The sequence below is a fragment of the Mollisia scopiformis genome (assembly GCF_001500285.1).
Source record: "Mollisia scopiformis unplaced genomic scaffold LY89scaffold_11, whole genome shotgun sequence".
Lineage (NCBI taxonomy): Eukaryota > Fungi > Ascomycota > Leotiomycetes > Helotiales > Mollisiaceae > Mollisia > Mollisia scopiformis.
Genome location: NW_017263591.1, coordinates 235,708 through 256,697, shown reverse-complemented (window position 1 = coordinate 256,697; position 20,990 = coordinate 235,708). Strand labels below are relative to the sequence as shown.

At 46.6% G+C, this 20,990-nt stretch overlaps 9 protein-coding genes across 9 annotated transcripts; 6 read left to right on the top strand and 3 right to left on the bottom strand.

The window, feature by feature from the left end:
• Positions 1-295: 295 nt before the first annotated feature.
• Positions 296-1,423, top strand: LY89DRAFT_584615 (uncharacterized protein; the record flags this gene model as incomplete). The annotated part of the gene is made up of 5 exons (XM_018209277.1): positions 296-386; positions 500-734; positions 793-856; positions 906-1,099; positions 1,153-1,423. The coding sequence occupies 5 exons, from the start codon at positions 296-298 to the stop codon at positions 1,421-1,423; spliced, it is 855 nt and encodes a 284-aa protein (XP_018071691.1).
• Positions 1,424-2,348: 925 nt separating this feature from the next.
• LY89DRAFT_781554 (uncharacterized protein) lies at positions 2,349-3,213 on the top strand (the record flags this gene model as incomplete). Its single annotated transcript, XM_018222488.1, has 2 exons — positions 2,349-2,963; positions 3,016-3,213. The coding sequence occupies 2 exons, from the start codon at positions 2,349-2,351 to the stop codon at positions 3,211-3,213; spliced, it is 813 nt and encodes a 270-aa protein (XP_018071690.1).
• A 1,783-nt stretch (positions 3,214-4,996) lies between these two features.
• LY89DRAFT_51268 (uncharacterized protein) lies at positions 4,997-5,636 on the bottom strand. The gene has a single exon (XM_018208077.1). The coding sequence runs from the start codon at positions 5,485-5,487 to the stop codon at positions 5,134-5,136; it is 354 nt and encodes a 117-aa protein (XP_018071689.1). The 5' UTR covers positions 5,488-5,636; the 3' UTR covers positions 4,997-5,133.
• Positions 5,637-9,223: 3,587 nt separating this feature from the next.
• On the top strand, positions 9,224-10,019 carry LY89DRAFT_644752 (uncharacterized protein; the record flags this gene model as incomplete). The annotated part of the gene is made up of 2 exons (XM_018211843.1): positions 9,224-9,530; positions 9,586-10,019. The coding sequence occupies 2 exons, from the start codon at positions 9,224-9,226 to the stop codon at positions 10,017-10,019; spliced, it is 741 nt and encodes a 246-aa protein (XP_018071688.1).
• A 437-nt stretch (positions 10,020-10,456) lies between these two features.
• Positions 10,457-12,085, top strand: LY89DRAFT_615362 (leucyl aminopeptidase). Its single transcript, XM_018210724.1, has 4 exons — positions 10,457-10,713; positions 10,771-11,476; positions 11,525-11,568; positions 11,626-12,085. Exons 1-4 carry the CDS (start codon positions 10,522-10,524, stop codon positions 11,860-11,862), a joined length of 1,179 nt encoding a protein of 392 aa, XP_018071687.1. The 5' UTR covers positions 10,457-10,521; the 3' UTR covers positions 11,863-12,085.
• Positions 12,086-12,105: 20 nt separating this feature from the next.
• LY89DRAFT_733186 (uncharacterized protein) lies at positions 12,106-12,501 on the bottom strand (the record flags this gene model as incomplete). Its single annotated transcript, XM_018219771.1, has 1 exon — positions 12,106-12,501. The coding sequence occupies one exon, from the start codon at positions 12,499-12,501 to the stop codon at positions 12,106-12,108; it is 396 nt and encodes a 131-aa protein (XP_018071686.1).
• A 1,283-nt stretch (positions 12,502-13,784) lies between these two features.
• On the top strand, positions 13,785-16,461 carry LY89DRAFT_733185 (uncharacterized protein; the record flags this gene model as incomplete). The annotated part of the gene is made up of 5 exons (XM_018219770.1): positions 13,785-13,842; positions 13,907-13,982; positions 14,036-15,207; positions 15,255-16,273; positions 16,321-16,461. 5 exons carry the CDS (start codon positions 13,785-13,787, stop codon positions 16,459-16,461), a joined length of 2,466 nt encoding a protein of 821 aa, XP_018071685.1.
• A 1,450-nt stretch (positions 16,462-17,911) lies between these two features.
• LY89DRAFT_51239 (uncharacterized protein) lies at positions 17,912-18,334 on the bottom strand. The gene is made up of 3 exons (XM_018208075.1): positions 18,278-18,334; positions 18,100-18,222; positions 17,912-18,045 (listed from the first exon to the last, which is right to left on the bottom strand). Exons 1-3 carry the CDS (start codon positions 18,294-18,296, stop codon positions 18,008-18,010), a joined length of 180 nt encoding a protein of 59 aa, XP_018071684.1. The 5' UTR covers positions 18,297-18,334; the 3' UTR covers positions 17,912-18,007.
• Positions 18,230-20,332, top strand: LY89DRAFT_51241 (uncharacterized protein). Its single transcript, XM_018208076.1, has 2 exons — positions 18,230-18,311; positions 18,379-20,332. Exon 2 carries the CDS (start codon positions 18,562-18,564, stop codon positions 20,158-20,160), a length of 1,599 nt encoding a protein of 532 aa, XP_018071683.1. The 5' UTR covers positions 18,230-18,311; positions 18,379-18,561; the 3' UTR covers positions 20,161-20,332.
• Positions 20,333-20,990: the final 658 nt, after the last annotated feature.

Here is a 20,990-nt window from a genome sequence, read left to right as displayed (position 1 = left end):
ATTAAGTAGGTGTCTGCCTCTCGGGGCGGAACATCCTTTTGGGAAGAGATGGAATGGGTTCGGTCCGAGGGTGGTGTTGGAGACGGGTGTTATCTTTGAGGGGTGAGTGAGGGAGGGGAGGTATAAGACGTACTGTCCCTCTCTTATCCTTGCTTGCTCTGTACTTGCTACCTTTCTCTTATTCGTACCGATTTTTCCGTCCGCTTTGAAGTTATATATCAATAGTAGAACGATGTATATCGGGTCTTACGTCGAAGCGGCTACGACCGCAGCCTTGTCTTGGTCTCAGTTCTTTATGGGCAACGGTCATCATCACCATGAGGTTGATTATTATGCGAGGAATTTGAAGACTGTTAGCACGATTTATAACTTGACTGTTTATCCAAGTCCGTATTACTATTTCCGATCTTCTAATGTTCTCAACTCTTCTCCTCATTCATGCTCTCCTTCAACTCTCATCCCAATACGGAGGTAGCCTCTTAGTTCTAACACCTCACAGACAACCTCCCCATAATCGTCAACGGCTCCTCAGCCGTGCCCCCATCTCTTTTCTCTGCGAACGCTACCGGCCGCGTTACTCCCCTCGGAAACTTCACATCCTTCGAAGATAGCATCGAGTATTTCTTCGCTCTTGCGTTGGTCCCAGCGCCGCCAGCCTACAGTGTATTCTCGAATGCGGAGGTTGTTGAGTTCAGCAGTGGATGCCCGGAGGTTGCTGCAAGTGTTGCCTATCTGTGAGCTCCTCTAAGCATGTGGATATAGAATGAACGAGGCTAATGAGGTATTATTCAGGACGACAAGTGTCTGGTCTGGAAATGCCTCCGCCCCAGGACCTTATTTGAGTACCCTGAAACAGGTACATCTCCTTCCTTCACTCTCCGACCATCAACTAACAAGATCCAAAGATCGCATTCTGGCGCTTCGACAAGAACGGCGCAGTCCAAGACTACGACGCCTGGATCCCCAACCTAAACGACTGGAATTACCTCGCAGAAGGCAAACTCGACATCTCCAATCCGCTCGTGCAAGCCGGCGAGATCCAGCAACTATGCCCTCTCATCCAACAACGCTGCACTGGCTCAAATCAACAATATACCGAGTTCGTCCCTCCCCTTGATCCCCTCCAAAAAAAAGCCAACTAACATTCCAAAGCGTAAACCAATGCGTCTCAATCCTATCCAACAAAACATTCGGCAACTTCGACGAAGTGTGGGGAAATAACGTCGTTTGCAGAAGTATACACGTTATCCTCGCGCTAGTAAACCCAGTAGAGCATTGTCCGCATGTGGGACCGACGGGAGGCGGGAAGTGTGTGGATGAGCCGTATAATGATGGTTATTTCGATGATGAGGCCCTGTTTGGGAGGCCGGAGGGACAAGTGTTTGTTTGTGATAAGAAGGGTGGCAGGGGTTGGAGGGATTAGGGAAGCCTGGTGAAGGATTGGTTGAGTGAGTGTGTGCGTAGGATGAAAAGTGTGGGTGTTTGGCGTGAGGGTATATTGGGCTGGTGGGTATTGTACACGTATTGGTTTCGTTTCGAGTCATTTGTTTGAATACACTTTTTGATCGGTCAGTTCCTTTGCCGAAGCTTGAGCTTTAAGACACTCAACGTTAAGCAACATTGATCTTTCTGGTACTTTATATCGTTGCGTCCAAGCTATCACAGATAATTATATTGTCTTTTTGGTATTGCGTGGATTTTGAATACAATATTTCTTTAGAGATGATTTATTTCCTCGCATTCTTTTTGGCTCCTCCTCATTCCATCAAGTGATGTGAGTGAGGGTCTGGAATGCCACGTTCAAGACACAATTTGCCATTCCATCCCGCTTCTGCTGTCTTACAAATGACCACAATACATATGTGTGGGATATCTTGAACGTCCTTTCATGACTTATCAAGCACGTCAAAGTTGGGTGTCTGTTTCCGCAGCCAAAGATGCCGGACTATTCCTGCTATGTCACTATTGCCAATAGGTTGAACGTGAATCTCCACTTACTAAGCTGGAATGTCGTACATGGTTTTTGGGGTAAAGAACCCGATAGTGTTATCAAGGCTGGCACCACTTCCGGTCAGTGCCGGCTTGAAGACCGTTTCTATAAAGGATATTGACATCTTCAAAAGATCTTGCTAATGGGGGTGTGTTACAGGGGGACCAGGAGCAGACGGCTCGTTCATATACGATGTGCATATACCAGGAATGCAGAAAGTTGAGCTCCACTGGCAATTTAGATGCCCATACGCAAGTTCGACGAATTCGTTTAACGTCTATATGAAAAGCTATGGCGAATTATTCGTCCTGAACAACACCCCCTGGAGCGGCATCTGAATCAACCAATTTCGACAGCCATGGGTGTAAGTCAGCCACCTCCGATCAAAGACGCAGTAGACCGGGCTGTGGAGAAAGCCAAAGCTATAGCACCACCACCGATAAAGAATAGCAATGCGTCCATCTCGTCGCTTCCCGACCTCATCGTATCGCAGCTCTCGCAGCTTTTGAGCGTATCGAAGGAGATCTACATCAGTCCTTCAGATGCCCGTGTTGAATGGACTTTTGGTACCTCGCCACACGAACCCATCCGTGTGTCCCTCGCAGTCTTCCCAGACCATGACATGGCTGTAAACGCGATACGCTACGAGCTTGCAACATTCCAACTACCCGTGGACCAATTATTCCACACACCAGCTGATGCATGGCGCGGTCAGTATGAGCTCGAATCAATCATGAAGGGCCACGATATGGTCCTGGTTAGGAGAAGTATCCTACTCCGCGTACGGTGGTTGAGATCAGGAGCACTTGGAGAGACTAATTCTAATCTGTCCTCCCGCGTTGCGGATATCATCGTCAGTGGACTCAAGAAGCACGAGGTCGACGCTCCTCTATGGCGCTTGCCTCAACCTACACCGCTAGCTGGTGTGCCTGGAAAGATCCGGGTCGGACAGCAATTCACGGTCCATGCTTCAGTAAGTATCAAATGCAAAGGCACTGGAGTTGTCCAGCTGACACGAAGCTCAGGTTGTAGATGTCGTTGAGTCAAAAGGCAGTACCGACACTGGGTCAGTCTTCCTGATTGAGAAAGACGAGACGTCTGAAACGTTTACGTTCGCAGGAAGGAGGGCTGGTAAAGACAAGATAACGTTGAGCTTCGCTCATAAGGACACGCTAGCTGTCGCTACGCAGGAGTTCGAGGTCGAGGTCGAAGATGATGCGTGATTTAGAGGTCTGGGCCTGAATTGGATGGTGCGATATTGAAAAGGCGGTGCGTCCCACCCATCCCGAAATGTGACTAAGCCATGTGTATTCAAGGATTTGAGTGTGGAACTTGAGCGAATGCTGAGTTTAAGACCTCGTAGTTGAGCCCGAGTGCTGATCCTAAGTAAGTATTGAGCTTAATAGGTGCTGAGCTTAAGAACCGAGATTGAGGGTTGAGCTTGAACATTGAGCTTGAACGAGCTATAACTTTGAGCGAGTGTGGACCTCGAATGTTGAGCGTAAGTTGCGCTTTGGTGAAGAGGGCCGCGAAACTTCGACATGCTCCTCTGTCCCCTCAGTATCCCCTAAACTGACCCCTCTCAAAGCACGGACTTCTGATTGGCCCAACCTGGAATCCTGATGGTCTGACTGGCTCGCTCAGCAAAAACTAGCGGCCGCACCAAAAGGTGTTCCGAATGGCAGCTGAAGGGATACAACCAGCAGATCGTTGGGATGATAGTGGTCACATAACAAAAAGTCCTATAGTGCATAATGATAGCAATTTCCGTCGTGTCCCCTCTCTAAAGTTCGGGCAATCCCATGTCGGTAAAATATTGGATGTGATAGCTTCAATTTGATAACACGTCGTCGTTAATCCCATCCCCCGTCAAAATCCAATGCCTTTTCATCTCAAAAGATCTCTACTCGATCTCAACTCGGACCCGACGTCGCCCCGCATAGGTTTCGAAGGGAATGTTAGAGTAGAGGGTCGTGAACATAACGTTTCTCGATGCGCAATTGTGCATGTGTTGAGTCCGTTCAGCCTTTTCTTCCCAGTACCATTGAACCCGAGTCGTGTCGAAGTAAGACTTGGTGGTCGACGGTGTGATGCTTGCTTTATTTATCGTCGTGATGTGTGGTTAACGTCATCGAAGTATCGAAGAGTCGAGGTACGATAAATGAACTTAAGGTTGGTTTAGACTTGACTGCTGATAGAATTAGGGTCATGAGGACAAAAAGAGAAGTTAACATCGTAAGCAGTATATGCTGACGAGAAGTAAGGTAGTACTCGAGGGTGAGAAAGACATAAGAAAGCAGAGACTACAATATAAGTGCACGACGATGATCCAAAGGAGATCGATATGAAAGTAAAGTGGTAGAAGCATAGCATTGGTAACATGAACCAAGACTAGCTAATCCGATACTCGTACATCAATATGCGCTCCAACGCTATGTATAATCCCAACCCAGACCAGCAACGCTGAAGTGCTGATGACTCGAACCCCATAAACGCCTGGGGTGTCAATCCCGTATGTACATCCTGACCGTGACGACCGACCCTATCAACCTGTCCGGCGATATTGGCGACGACTTATTGTCTATCTCTCTCTCTTCTTTCATCCTTCATGTGGTAGGTGACTAGCGACTTTCTCGACTGTCCACACTACTAATGCTCCCCTCGTCGCCGTTGAGGGTTCCGTGGGCGTTTGTGCCGTTGGAGTTTGGACTTCTTCTTCGTGCTGCTAATCTGGTGGCGGCGTCCATTTGCTTCTTGGTGTGGTTGAACATCTCTCGTGCGTAATGTGAAATGGTGAAGTGCGACTCGTCGTCGTACTCGTTTGGTGATGTGGCGTATTGGCCGTTTTGAGGGTATGCTTGTGATGCCATTTCGATGATTTGATGTGAGGTTGGAAATGTAGTGAAGTGGATTGTAGAAATGGAGGACTTCGTTCGACGAAGGATGTGGTGTTGATAATGGATAGTAGGTACCGGTACCTTTCGTGTTAACGTGCAGATAGATTTTTGCTTGTTTGGAAATGAGAAAAGCAGCTGCACGCTGGATATATATCCAGATCAGACCCTACACCAAACCACCCCTACTTCTCCCCTCTCTGCCTCCGCAGAGCTTAATCCATATTTCGTAAGGATCCTCCCTTTCCTCTAGCTCCGATTTTGAGTACCCCTGTAGAATTGCGTCGAGATCACCCAATCGATGAGGGCTCTTCCAAGTAGACTTCGACGGGTAGGAGTAAAGTGGGACAGCTGTGATTGTGTAAAGAACGCTATCATGAAAGGGGCAAGACCCTGCTGATCATGACATGAGGCGGCGTCATAAGCGATGTCATGCGGTGGCGGCTGCTTTGCACGTTTTGCAGTATCGCTAACGAATGAAACGAGACGGACTATTGAAATAGATGGAGATAGTGCGAAAACTAGGAAGTGAATGGATGGCATTTTGGGATCGGGAAGGGGATTGAAGGGTCGAGGATGGGATTTCTGCGTGCCGTTGAGCATTTTCAGCACTTGAGGTCAGAGCTCTTGGCAATACCACCCTTCTTTTACCTAGGCCGCAATGATTCATTGTGAACTCTAAATTATCGTCGTCGTGGGTGGGAATGTCGGGACATGTGAATTTTGCGCTCGAGTCAGCCCCAAGTCCAGTAGAGCTCGAGTCCTTCAGGTGAGGAGTCTTGTAATCTCTGATTCGAGGTCTTTGACGCGACACTTGTTGTTCGAGATTGGAGATGGACAGAAGGGAACATGATCAGCAATCAGCAATTCCTGTGAAAATCAGCAAGCAGAATGAGGTCTGATGGCAAGGATATCAATCCCCAGTGCCACTGACTTTCTTGATCTGCGCAGTTGCCGCTCAAGACGGGAAGCTGCAACATATCCTCGAGGGTCCTGGCGTGAGAGGCTAGCCGACCCCAGACTTCATGCACGGGAGCGGGATATCTTTCCTTTGTATCTTGGATATGTCGCAAAACAAACATGCAACTTGGTCTTGAGGTCTATTTCAAGCTACAGGCTCCGCAACGAGGTGTAGTGCACTCAGGTGACTAAGTACCACACTTTACTTAAGAGGCATGACCTGAGTGTATAATATCTGCATTGTTGTAGGTCAAAAGCGCGATACCGATGCCTGCGAAGTACGGAACGAGCGTAAACCGACCACATCTGGGTCGTTGAAGATGTCAGAATAAACAAGGAGTAAAACTTCCGCTCGGCTATGAGCCAATCAAAGCTGCCGACGTACGCCAAGCCAACTGACATCATCTCGACCCTTCTTGCATGCAAGCGAATCAAGTCGCTCTCTGATTTGCCACAGGGCAAAAGGGGAGTCCAGCTTTTTTCCGTTTGGCGTCCGTTCCCGTCAAAGGTTGCAACATCTTTTTCTCTCCTGTGTCGATCACAGCATCATAAACATCAACATGCCACCAACAGAGCAGGGCTGGACGAGGGTCAGCACTTCGAGAACATGGTGCGATGATTTGCATTCAACAGGGGAGTAGTTCTGCGCTCGAGAGAGAATGCTGATTACGACAAGGCTCTGGTCGCCGTGCCATCAAAAAGGGATCCAATTATTTGACGTCGATGGCGATGTCATGGCCGCTATATTGGAATAATGCCTTGAAGACGTCAAGGCTGAAGATTTGACAACGGGACGCTGCAGGTCTCTGTGTGTACGAGTACAGTAGTCTCAGGTTACTAGCAAGGGAAAGGGAAACCGTTGAGATGAGCTCAGATTTGCAGGATGTTCTCTCCGAATCACGACGGCAATTATCCCGAGTACCATCGACGATTGCACATCCTCCCTAGCTCAGATTATCAGATCCGATGAAGTCTACTCTTCTCGAGTTGCGCAGAGACTAGCAAATCACGAAGGGCAACAAACATACCCCTGTTTCCACTCTTACGAAGTAGCTGCCTCTTCAGCGATGATTCGATAGGATCACTTGTGCGACAAAGGATGTGTTACAGGCTCTCCTCCACGTCAATGTTGATGTTAAGAGATCTGCAGAACCTCTTCTTCTGAATCTGAAATGCCCCAGTGGGTAAATTGGACCCTGCAGTCGAGTGCACGATGCTACTGTATGTGCTCATAAATCATAGTTTTGAGCGTTCGCATTAATCTCCCAGCTGCGGCGCATCCTTCAGTACCTGCTGATGGAGACAGACGCTCTATGACATATTGCTAGTGATATGCGGCTGAGAGCTTGTCAACCCGATAGTATGTGCTGCAGTGAGTCTGACCCTTTCACCTGTTGAAGGCCCGTGGCGGTGGGGCACATATCGTCATGCTTCCCTGTAATTCATAGCACGATTTGTTGCCTGGAAGAACATTTGCTTTATCTAAAGTTAGAATTTTCTGAGTACGACGAGCTTCCAGACATATTTTTGAAGACAAAGCTCAAATTGCAGCCTGATAAATGCAAAGATTCTGCGCAAAGCAGGACTCACATCCCTTTCCGCGACGATTCTTCAGCCTGACATCCAAGGTGATGTGGCGAGGATGAGGTCACTTCTACCCTAACAAGGCTGATTCGCGAGGCTGATCCTCCCTAGACGCCTCTGACGTTTGGCTAGGCTGTATTCAGGGGGGGTGAGGAAACCTCAATCGTATGTTGTATCCTGTCCTGTGGCATGGAAGGGAAAATCAGCGATGATGAAACACACGTGTCCAGCTTCCTTGTTTGGGGAAGATCTTAAGTCCTGTGAGATGATATTTCATTGCCACCCTGTTTCTTGCAGCGGAAAATAAACCCGACATCGTCCCAAGAAAGATCTTCTTTATTCGGTGGTGCTGTTCATGACAGTACCGTTGATCAAATCGTCGGACCCGGAGACATCGAGAATTACATCTCAATAATACACAAATCTAAGCAGCGTGTCATTTGGATAATCTTTGCCCAACCTTCGATCGTTCTCGGGGGCCCTCAGTGGGATTTGTTTCACAAATTATCATAGCCAATCAATTTTCCACATTCGATCTCCCATTCTCACTTCGTATCCCATACTGTCAATTACATCTTCCGGGTTCTCTCCGTCAGCAGATTGACCTGAGATGCTACAATTATGTACATCTTACGAGCTAGGTCTATTCTTCTACTTCCGTTCGCACACCCTGGCACGTACTACTCTAAATCTCTAGTCTAGCTTACCTAACGACTTAACCTTTCACGACACACAAGCAAGTTATCACCATTGCGAATTGCACGATCTCCCAACCTATTGACGCAAGTTTACCGCACAAGCCAGCCCTGTTTCGAGTCTGCCAATGCATATATATTAGCGATCTCTGATAACTCGGCGGTCATGATCGGTTTCTTCTTCCTAGTATCGACTTCACAACGGCTAAGCCCTAATGCCTTGTCTTAACGGTGTGCCATCGACACTCTCCTTCCACTTATTTGTCCACCGAACGAAGGAAGATCATGGAGGGGCTGAAGGGGATAACTGGTTGGCGAGCAATGATGACACGAAAGAACTTGGAAGAGAACAAGAGGACGTTGAGAAGTGGAAAGACAATTTGAATCTTATTTGAATGTCCGTGAGTAGTGGCTGCTTCAACAAAAGGTAGCATAAAGGTTTTGTGAAGGCACAAGTATTAGGAAAGATGGAAGTTCAAGGAGAGGAAATAAGTTTCAGTAGCTGAGAAGAAGATTTATAACTGAGCAGTCAGGACTTGGAATTTGGATGGCAGCTTTGGATTTACGAAAGCCCAGTGTGGTTGCGCGGTGCAAGTCTCCCCATCGCAGAGGGTTTCTATAGGTGTAAGGCGATGATGTGGCTTCCTGCCTATGAGCACTACAAAAATGGAAACATGGATATTGCTATTAAAGAACCTATGGACTTAAAGTCTCAAGTCTATTAATCATACTGGCCACAAGAGTAAATATGTGATTGACACGTGATCAATTGCCCAAAACAGTCTGGTATATACTCGACCAAGAGTTCCCACAACATACATAGAGCGCTTCTCTCTTCAGCCTCGAATCTTTCAGATTTAACATGCCTCTTTCACGTACTTGTCGCACAATATCGAAGTCCGAGCACCGGGTACGGCGTGACAGAAGTCCTAGTGCATTTCTTAGGTGTTGACATCACCAACTTTCCCTTCGTCAGCCTCGCGAACATGCACAACATATGAGTACAATCATCACTTCCTTTCACTTCTATACAACAGTTCCATTATTTTAAACCACCTCTCTTTCCTTTTTCGAGTCAATTCCATATTCCATCTATCAATATGGGCATCCCACACTCCACCGCCCGCTGGGTAGCTCCAGTTTCCTTCCTCATTGACTTCGCAGCCCAGCAATATGGCATGCTCAGCTCCCCCAACATGAAAGACGTCCACGACGCAAACCTCTCCTTCTGGTCCCCCCAACCATTCTTCATTGCCGGATTCTTCTTCCCGCAACAATTGTTCCAATTAGCGTGGCTGTATCGCCTTTGGAAACTCGACCCCTCAAAAGGCGAGAAGGAACGACAAGAGACGCAGCAGATGGTGGATTTCGTGCCGTATTATGCTGTAGGCAATTTGTGCATTGCTAGTATGTTATATATCCTAGCAGTTTGGTTGTGAGAAAATTGCTAATCGGGAAATAGCTTGGATGATATTCTGGAATGCCTCGGCGCTGAAAACAGCCAATATCTTCGTCCTCATAAATTCCTTTACACAGCTCTATTACATTTTCTTCCGTCTCCCACCTATGAATACTCGCTCCACTTCCTCGGTCCTCACGCACATCGTCTCCAAGACCTTCGCTGGAATTGGAGTCCTAGATTTCTTACACAATGGTTCGGTTGCATATTTCGATCATCAGGGTCCGAATATGTTGGTGAAGGTCGGGACCGGATTGGGATTTGCGGCTTTGGCTAGTGTTAGTGATTGGATTTTTGGAGGGTGTTTGGTGTATGATCTTGTGGCGCTGAGCGTGGGTCAGAGTGGGATTAAGGGACAAGAGGGTTGGGGACGGTTGTTGGGCATGTATGCTGCGGGGACGGCGGCTGTCGTTGGTGTGAGGAATTGGTTGAGGTAGGTGTGTTGCTTCGTGGATGGCTGTTGTGATCAGATGCTTACATTCGTAGGCCGCCGTATGTGAAGAAAGATGTTGTGGAATATGAAGAGGTTGGAAATGAGGATGTGGTTTAGGAAAGAATTTGCGGCGTCGAGCAAAGTAGCTGCAATTCGTCTACAGATTTTCTACTCAGTGGTTATTTGGGTTGTATTAGTAGCTAAACTTCAATCAATACTTTGCGTTGATATGCTCGCCTCTGCAAGTACCTAGGTATTTGACAAATACTTAGCGAGGCATCGCATCTCCTCCTTTCTCTCGCCTATCTAGCCGAATGGGGAAGGTCGCATAATATGCAGGTCCAAAGGCTATACTACCCTGATTGGTTACGCCAACATTGTTGTTCCGTGCTTACGATGTACGGTGTATAGATAACTGCCTAGAGATAAAAACAGTGGTAGCGCAGCACAAAATAAATATCCCCCAAAAGTCTCAGGCATCGAAGTATTGATTTCAATCGCTCATCATGAAGCTATCAATTCTCTCAAGTTTGGCATGGTCAGCTTACTTCGTGAGTGCGGGGTATGCGGACAAGCGAGGGGTAGGTCAGATTGTCATCGACAATTCTGTGCTTCCAAATGAGCCTCGATATCTAATTGAGTTTGCCGATGGGCATGAGCAATGGGTCACTGATACTGAGAAATGGGCGCTCAAGAAGGTGCGTGTATCCTCACTGAACCACGCAAGCTAAAGCTTGAATTGACGAGACACTCAGGATGGCCAATTCTTCATGGATACTACCAATTTCCCTGACCTAGGAAAGTTCCGCAGCCAATTAGAGACACCTACCCCCAAATACACATATCCAGTTTCCGTATCTCAAAAAGGAAAGATAACACCCCTCCTCAAGGAGCTCAACAAGACGAATCTTCAAAGCAATCTTGGACATCTGACAACTTTCCATAATCGCTGGTATAACTCCACGTTCGGAGAAGCATCGTACCACTGGCTCTTCAGCAAGATCCTGACAACTATCGCATCAACAGGAGCGCACGAACACGGCATCACAGCTGAACTATTCGTACATCCCTGGTCACGCCAGAACAGCATCATCGTTCGGATTCCGGGTCAAAGTACCTCGACCATCGTAGTTGGAGCTCACCAGGATAGTGTGAATCATGAAGCTCGAATGGATGGCAGAGCTCCAGGCGCTGATGATGATGGGAGTGGGACCGTCACTATTCTGGAGGTTCTGAGGGTTTTGTTGTCAGACAAGAAGTTGGTGGGAGGTAAAGCGGAGAATACGTTGGAGTTTCATTGGTATGCAGCCGAGGAGGGTGGGATGCTTGGTAGTCAAGATTTGTGGGAGAGTTATATGAAGGGAGGAAAGACTGTGAAGGGGATGTTGCAGCAGGATATGACGGGCTTTTGGAATAAGACTATTGAGAAGGAGAAGGAGTTTGGGCTTATGATGGATGTTGGTGCGTGTGACATCTTCCTTTCTTGATAAGGAACTGACGACCATACAGTTGATAAGCCTTTGATGGAGTATCTGAAGCTCATTATTGAAGAGGTAAATTTTCTAGATCTCCGAAAATTTTGAGTAATTCGGAAGCTAAGTAAAGCATAGTATACCGAGCTGCCATGGGTCGAGACAGGGTGCGGGCCTTATTGCGGCTCCGATCACATGTCGGCCATCAAAGCGGGCTACCCAGGCGCTTTCATCATCGAAGGTGCATTCGAGTATACCGATAACCACCTCCATGGCGTCGACGACTTAGCTGAGTATTTGGACTATGACCACATGATTGACCATGCTCAGATGACATTGGGTTTCTTGTATGAATTGGCTTTTGCGAAGTTCTAAATGCCACTTGGAATTGTGGAAGGAGGACGTCACGTTCTGGAAGAAGTGAGCGAGCTCAAGAGAAGATTGGCAGATGAAAAATAGTAGAGAGGCGCTTTCTTATATATACACAGCTTTCAGTTCGGTGTCTCTGCTTTCCACAGCAACCTAATACAAAAGTTGATCAAGGGAATGAAACAAGGATTGAGAAAGGCAAAGGTGTGATTGGGCTTGCACAAACCCCTTCTCGCGAAAGCCAACCATTCAGACATGAAGCACAAATATTGAGAACCCAAATATTACCAAGCCAAAAACCATATCAACGCGGCCCCTCAATCCTGTGGCAACTCCTGTACTCCCTGTTTGCGTGGCTACCAAGTTCTGGGATGTACTTGCTTGAGCTGTCGGGGTAGTTACACCTCCACCGCCATTGAGCGTAAATGTACTTGTCGATAATGCGGAAGTTGTCCTCCTAGAACTACTGTCGAGATTCGCACCAGAAGAACTAGCATCTCTGCTGCCAGTCGAGGTAGTAGCTCCAACCTCGGATGTCGCTGTTTCTGAAACTCCTCCACCTTGGGTAAGTGTAACGCCGACTGGCATAGTGCCAGTGTATGTTGCATTATAAGAGGACTCGAGGGCGAGAATGCTAGATGGCATTGGAGCGATACTGAAGCTATAGCTAGAACAATCACTTGAGTAGAGGTCTCCCGCGTCACCAGAAATCCCGAAGACATCGTCACACCAGTAGCATTTAATCAGTTTAGAGATTAGCAATATATCTTCGTGCTGAAGAAGAAGAAGAGTGGAGACAGGAAACATCATAAAGCTGATGAACCCTTACGCTTGCCTTGCTGACACAAAACCGTTGCCGCACAAACACTCATACCACTGAGTCGAGTCTGACAAGTTCTCGAACGCGGAACATTTGTCATGGAGATTGTTCGACACGTCACAAATGGAATTGTCGCCATAGCAGAAAGCGAGATTGTCGATATCATCAGAGCCAGACCGAGCAAGTAGGATGCGAGAACGAAGGTCTTTGGGATATGAAGAGGTAGGTTCTGGAGGGTTTGGAGTGGTAATTGTAGCTCTTGTCAGCGACAAGAGAGCAAAAAAGCTTTGTAGAATTCTAGTTGCGTACATTCTGTCCTACTCTATGTCGTTGATTTTTTCAGTATCTCATGACGGTTTCAATTTAGAATCTGACTAGGGAAGTACCACCCTCTTTGATTCATTCTTCCACGGCTCTCCCCGCTTTATTGATAGGCATCTGGGCAGCAATTTTATTTTTAGTCCTACGAGCATCCTCTATCAACAGTCGTAGGATCCTTATTTTCCACAAGTTTGCTCATCTGCAAGCCACAACTGGGGTTCTTACAGAACTTTCTCTTTCATGTTTGGCCCCGAATGACGGAAAAACGCTAACCGAGGCCCCCTTTTCGAGGCATGGACCAGTCACTTTTATGCTTAATTTCCGTTCCAATTTGATTGGGCGCCACAGATCTTGGCTCTTAAAAGCTTTGGTCGTGCGACAGGTGCCAAGGGGTTGATCCTTCTCTGATCCCGTTTTTTGACACGGAAATCAAGATTCTGCGACCAATCAGAATGCCCTGGACAACTGAGATCTAAGCTTGATTCGGGAAGAAGATGCTTGGGATATATTTCTGGAGACGGCGTGATTATGACCGCTCGCTCTTGGCTTCAGCTCTGCGAGCGGGAGCGGCTGGGCTATCAGAATCGTTATGAGATAGATCTGAGCCGTTGTTGATCCCCATTTGCGTGGATCTTCTCCGTGCGGCTTTTGAGTATTTGCACAGGTAGGTGACGCCTTATCTCATTCCTCAAGAGTTTTCATTCAGAGGAAGAAGTCTGCATCGCTTCTCAAAATACCATTACACTTTCTCACGAATCCAAAAGTCTGAAGTACATCAGGTTTCAATATGGTCGAGATCACGATAGGATATGTCGCTGGATTTATTGCAGCGGCGGTCTTTGTTGGTGAGCATACTTCCTCGCGCTATTAGCTCCATAGAGTGTATCTCTGACAGCTTGATGTTCACAGTACGATTATGGATTCCGACTATCCTGACATTTATTTTGTCGGGAGCTTTACAAGACAAGAACACGGCTGCAACATGGTTAGCACTTTTCTGCGTAAAACCTCCTAAATCGATATCTGACCGCTAAGTAGGAATGTAGCCGGACGTGCTCTTCAAAAGTCTTACTGGCCGATGATTCTCAGCGCCGATACTTCACGTAACCATGGAGTGCGAACCAAGGTTGTCATCATCACAAGTCTGATTACGTTGATGTCAATTATCGTCGCTATAGCTGGCGTTATCACTCCACTTGGTCTTTACGAAGCTTTAGTTGAGGCGGATTCAGCAAACGTTGCATTCCAATATGTCAAGGATTCTTCACCTTTCGACTATGGTACCCCTCCCAGGAGCAATCTTTCTTTCAACCGAGCATGTTTCCCCTCACCTTGCCCTTTCTCGGACACAATAGCTATTGGTACCATTTATTCCAGTGGCAATGGAAGCTATGACTTTCCTTACGGGTATAATACGTCCATCCCAAACTTCATCACCGAAGCATACTCTAGCGGGACAGCAGATGACAGCACCATTTCGAATTATTTCGACATTCAATGGAGGAGATACGTTACTACGAACGATGAAAGATACAATAATGGCTCAACATACCTCATCGGGGCATTTCGTCAAATGCAAAGCATGGTCCTGAACAACGACATCGAAGCAGTGGAAGGCCTGATCGTCGATACCATCAATGGAGGTATAGGAATGCGGAATCACAGTGTCCCACCCGGCTTCGAACATGGCGCTGCTTGGTCTGAGGACCTGCTCTTCATCGAACCTGAGACAGTTTGTGTGGATACAAATATCACAATAGATTACACTGTGGCACCAGGCCAGAATTTCACCACTTCCATCATCGATCTAGTCTTGACAGACCATGGTGGCTTTGTCAATGCCAATACGACGTACCCGGAAGCGAACCTGACCGATACGCAAGCGAATCCTGATTTATGGATGAGAGCATACAAGGCAGGCTGGATGACAAATGCTTGGACTATGTTCTACTACAACATCACAAATCCGCATGACGAGACAACTGGACGACACGCATTCTCATACCTGAATTCACAGCTTGGCAAGACTTTTCCACTTCCTATCTACGAAGACGAGATGACTCCATACGATAGTCTGGCAATGGATACCTCTTTCTATTATCACTTGAATATGCTGAGTGGAACGGGAATTACCAATTCCTCTTCACCTGCAGATTCAGGACCTCCTACGAATCCCTTTGATATTACTAGTAGCAACTTCACTGATATTTGTGAGTGAACATCTGGTATGCTTGCCTCCCGACTAACAAGTTGATAGCCCTTATCTGTGCTGGTGCCGGTGGTCAGGATTTCGCCAATATTACGAACATTTTCGTCAGTTGCGGTCTCATGCGAGGCATTCCGCAGAGAAAGGACAACGGTTCGCCACTTATCTTTGACAGTGGTAGCCGATGGACTCAACCACTTTACTCGTGTGCAACTGCGGTGAAAGCGACAATCAAAACCGTCTCACTTACCTATAACGGGACTGACGAGTTGAAGAGCTTGGCCGTCAACAGTGTCAAAGATAAGATATATCCTTCGGAAGAGGTCAAGCCGCTATGGGGCGTCGAAAACACTGACAACACCTACACCATGGCCTCAATTTCTTTGATCTGGGGCCTCATCTCATCTGCTTGGGAAACAAATCCGAAGATTTCCACAGTTCGACAAGAATCACTCTACCTTCCCGGCTACGGTGTCTCAACTTCTGCGCCCCTCCGCGTCACTTCACAGAACCTACCCGCAAGTGACTTCTATCAGACCGCAGTTGGAGGAGCGTATGATGTGGGCGACTCATCAAGCGCAGACTTTGATTATAGTGGTGAAAACAACATGGCAATGTGGGTTCGATGGCAGAACCTTTCAAGCTCACCTGAGACGGCGGCTTTGATTCCGAATTCGATCTTCACAGATTACGCTGCAGCTGCGGTCGTCGGTACGAAAGGTGTTCTTGGGCCGGGCAACGCAGCAACTCTTAACCTGGTTGACATCAGAGTCATACCAACCGTGGCGAGGATCCGATATCACTACGCATTTGCCATACCAGCATTGATCGTAGTGATAGGGCTGTTGGCAACCACTACTGTTGCGATCCTGATGTTGGTGTTCCGACGTGGTGTTTTGGGAGAAATGAGGAGGCATCTGAAGCAGAGCGCGACTGGAAGGGTGCTCACGACGTTTTTGTATCCGGATATGGAAGTGATGGATTTGACAGAGAAGGTATGGAGTGAGAAGTTTGCGAAAGTAGAGGTTGATATGCGGGGCGACTGTCCAAGTCTTAGTGGGGTTAGAGAAGTAAGCGAGACTCAAAAAGGGGGTCTGGGGATGGTTGAGTATCGAAGCTTGAGAGATCAGGATACAGAGCAGGCACTGCAGGCCTTTCTGGGTACAATGAGTACAAACATATCACAATTCAACAAGAAAAGATCTGCGCTATCGTCGATGAATACAGAAGCAGCACAGCTTTCAAGACAGACATATGATGAGGGTTGAGAGCAGGTCTACCTGCTGGATAAGTCCTCTTCTTGAAAACTCAAAGAGCCGTCTGGGTCACGTGAAATGCTCGATGATCAAAATGAATGTACACAATACCTAAATGCAACCTCGAAAAACAGAAGGGTTTCTCAAATGACGATTGGAAAATGAATTGAAATCAGAGACTTGTGGTCTGTAATAACCCTGAGGATGAACCGCAGACTTGGGTCCCAGTCAACGCAACTTGCGTGTTGTCCAACTCTGCTGGCTTGCCACATCATAGAAATCAGATGTTCAACGGAGGGGTTCTTCTAAGTATGCTTCACTTGAGATACTTGGTGTTGGGGTCTCTGATGCACGTTCAGTATGAAGCGTTTCAGTCGAGATGTCATGGTCAAGCTCGCTTCTCAACGGCGCTAAAAGATAGGTTAAGTTCCTTTTCATCTCATCAACTTCACGCTCTCACTTTTCTCCATTTTTGACCGTCTACCGAGGCCCGTACGTACACTGTGCTCATAACGACTTTTTCAAAATTCTGTGGCCTCCACCCAAGCTTAGAAGACTCCAAAATTACTATTTTTGGCGCTACACTTAAGCTACGATCCATTATATAATACATATTAGCTCATATATCATTTTTCTAATAATATAAAATAATGAAATCGTTGTTATGCGCAAGTGAAAGTAAAATAAATGTACAAGCCTAAGGCAGCAGTATAAATCGGTCTATTTAGCGAGTACTACAGTCGCACTAGGTGGTAAGCTTATCATAATAAATGCACCTTAGCGAATCGCTTAGGCTGTGATGCCTGACAGCCTGACAGCTGCGCAGGGCATTAAGTAAGCTCGCGGTGGACAAAAAAACCCGGACTAAATAGACACCCCAACAAAACTATGCTTTCTTCCACAACATTACTTAATTATCAATACTTCACACATGTTCATAAAATTATAGTGTATAATAAACTCGGATCTCGAGTATTTAATAGATTAATTCTTTTACTTTTGCGATTTTTCTAAAAATTGAAATTAAGAATTAAAAAGAGGGTGTTGCTCACACCATCGCTTAATTAGTCCGGGTTTTTCTGTCCACCGCGAGGTAAGCTATAGCTGCTCCAGCTTATAATAAGGACTCTTAATCTTATTATTTTACTAATAAAAAACATAATAAATGTGCAGAATTAAAATAAGTGCAATTGCAGTCTAATTGCATCGCGATAATTAATTATTCTTAGTGTTTTAGGGTCTTCGAAGCTTGGGTGGTGGCCATAGAATTTTGAAAACATCGTTATGAGCACAGTGTACGAGCGGGCCCCGCTACGGTCACAAGTATTCAAATGTCAAATACCTTCAATCATATCCAAAGCACTTCTATTACAACTATGCATCCTTCTGGCTCGTTCGATGATCCTTTACCAGGGCTCCTCAATCTGGATATGTCCTTCTCGCCTTATCAGTGTCCTTCTCATCCTATATCATTTTGCCAACTAAGGGACACCTCGACCAGACAAAGGTGTTCTGACAACCTTTTCCAGCATAGTGTGACCTTACGTTTCAATAACTTGATGCATCCTCAAACGTATTGAGCATTACTAAAAGACATCGACTCAGCGTTACCTCTCAATACAGAGAATAGACAGTCTCACGTCTATGTTCCCCTTCACCAAGCACAATTCCAGCAAGGAACATGTAATTCCGAAGGAATACAGCGGAAACGCAGACTAGCCTCCACAACTTCGCCAATAGTTGGTGTGAGTTGTCGAAAGCAACTTTAAATGATAATAACTATCAGTCACGTGTGTGGCTGGATATAACAGGGCATACCTAGACAGCCTTTCACCATTCACGGTCGAGGAACGTAAGTGGCCCGGTATATTTCAGCCACAAAGTTGAATTGAATACAATAGCTAAATTTCATTGGATAGGCCTGGATTCACCATGCAAAGTGGCCAGACATGGCGCCGTGTTAGTTCTCGTGATTAATTGCGAAGGATAAGCGGAACTATAACAACCCGCTTGGCTTGTCTACTCTCATGATATATCTCATGGTCACCTAATTCTCCACAATATTCCATTTATCAACGAAGTCTCCCTTTGCTACCTAAAAGATGACAAACGTCGATGTTCTTATCGTTGGAGCAGGTCCATCTGGACTTATGCTTTCGCTGGAGCTTGCTGCTCAGAAGATATCGTTTCGCATTGTCGACTCAACTTCAATTCGAAGCGACAAAAGTCGAGCATTAGTTCTCCATCCCCGAACTCTCGAGCTTCTCAATCGACATGGAATTGCTCAAGACTTTATCGACCGTGGGGTACTCAATATGATGGTGCGCATCTTCGCAAACCAGAAGTTTGTTTTTGAAAACGACTTCGGTACCGTGTCATTTCCCGACACAATGTACCATGGCCCTCTGATGATCAGCCAGGCAGACATCGAGTCTATTCTCGACGAATTGTTGCTGAAGCAGGGAGTGAAAGTGGAGCGTCCCGTGACGGCAGAGGAAATCTTGCAAGATGAAAATGGTGTAACTGCTATTTTACGAAACCAAGATGGCAGCAAAGAAATTATTCGTTGTAAATATGTGGTTGGTTGTGATGGACCGCATAGCGTTGTACGCAAATCAGCAGGCTTAAAATTCGAAGGAGCTGCATATCCTCAGGATTTCATTCTCGCAGACGTGCGAATGAAATGGCAAGCCAAGGAATGTCTCCACATTTTCATCGGCTCTGGATTCATGATGGTCTTTCCGATGAAGAATAATATCTGGCGTCTAGTATGCTCACGGAACCCATCAGAGACCGATGTCGAGCCAACACTTGAAAACTTTCAACAAAGGATCAACAAGCTTCTCCCTGAGCCTACCGAGCTATTCGACCCGACGTGGATGACCAGATTCAAGCTTCATCATCGGATTGCTGATAATTATCGCGCTGGTCGCATGTTTCTCGCTGGAGATGCAGCTCATATCCATTCTCCTGCTGGTGGTCAAGGAATGAACACTGGAATACATGATGCCGTCAATTTAGGTTGGAAGCTTGCAAGTGTCATTCGAGATGACAGGGATGAGACTCTACTGGAATCCTACAACATCGAACGACGCAGGATCGGACAAATCCTCCTGCAAGGCACTGACAAAATCTTCGAATTCATGGCGACAACCAATCCTGTGTATCTCTTTTTGCGAAACTACATCCTTCCGCTCATAATGCCGTGGGCTATGAGCATACCTGGTCGTCGAGCACTTGCGTACAGATTCGTCTCAGAACTTGGCATTCGTTATCGCCAAAGTCCCATTGTTGGACAAACAAGTACATGGAAAGGAGCACTCAAGGGTGGAGATAGAGCGCCTGACGGAAAGCTTCTGCGTGGGGATACCGAGATCACAGTCCACTCTCTCCTTGGAGCATGCAGTCATAGCCTCCTGCTGTTCTCAGGCATCGGTGAGAACAGAGCTAGTGCAGAGGATCTGAGGAAAGCCGAGTCGCCGTTGCTCAATGACATCAAGCGACCAATACTGACAAGCAAAATCACGACGTCCTCCCTGCAAAGCAATCAGATCTTGGATTCTGAAGGACGAGTCCATCAACTTTTCGGCTTCACAGCGCCTGGCTTCGTGTTGATCCGTCCCGATGGCCACATCGAGTTCATCGGATCTATCGCGTCTTTGGACGAGCTGATTGTCTGGAAAGAGGAGCAGAAGCTCTGACTCAGCAGTGCTCCATTTCGTGTCAGTCTTGCGGCGCTGCGTGCACAGAACCTGTGATGGGTTGAACCCATTCTGTGGCTATGCCCCTAAATGGGCATAGCCGTCACGTGAGCAGACGCTCGGGCCTTGGCGCCCTCACAAAAGGATTTCTCCGGGGAGAATCCTTCTTTCCTTAACTAGTTCTTTTTGTAATACACATAGCTTGTTACTTTGACTCATTGTATTAGTGTGACAGCACGGTTGGACTCAAGTACGTAGACGAGGAATCGATTAGGCTATCTCTTAGAATCTAAAGGTAAAGAGGAAAGAAAGGAAGGAAGCGCCGGAAGGCAGGGCATATATACAGGCGAGCGGTCACGTGAGTATTTCGTAGCGGGCACGTGACTCTATAACCGTGACAAATACTAAGGTAAAGAGCTGAGGACAGCTCTTAGGAGTGCTTATATACAGGATTCTGCCAGGCGGTGAGTTGTTACGTGATAGGACTAAAACCAGCACTGTGACAAAATTCGTTAAAAATATTATAAATTTTTATTTTTATTATTATATTAAATAACGTATTTACGTCGCTAAATTTTTTTAATTTTAAATCGAAATATTATTTAAAATGCGTTCGTGTTTACTAAGTTTATAATATTAGTTTTTTTTTAAAAAAGTGTTACGGTTATAGAGTCACGTGCCCGCTACGAAATACTCACGTGACCGCTCGCCTGTATATATGCCCTGCCTTCCGGCGCTTCCTTCCTTTCTTTCCTCTTTACCTTTAGATTCTAAGAGATAGCCTAATCGATTCCTCGTCTACGTACTTGAGTCCAACCGTGCTGTCACAT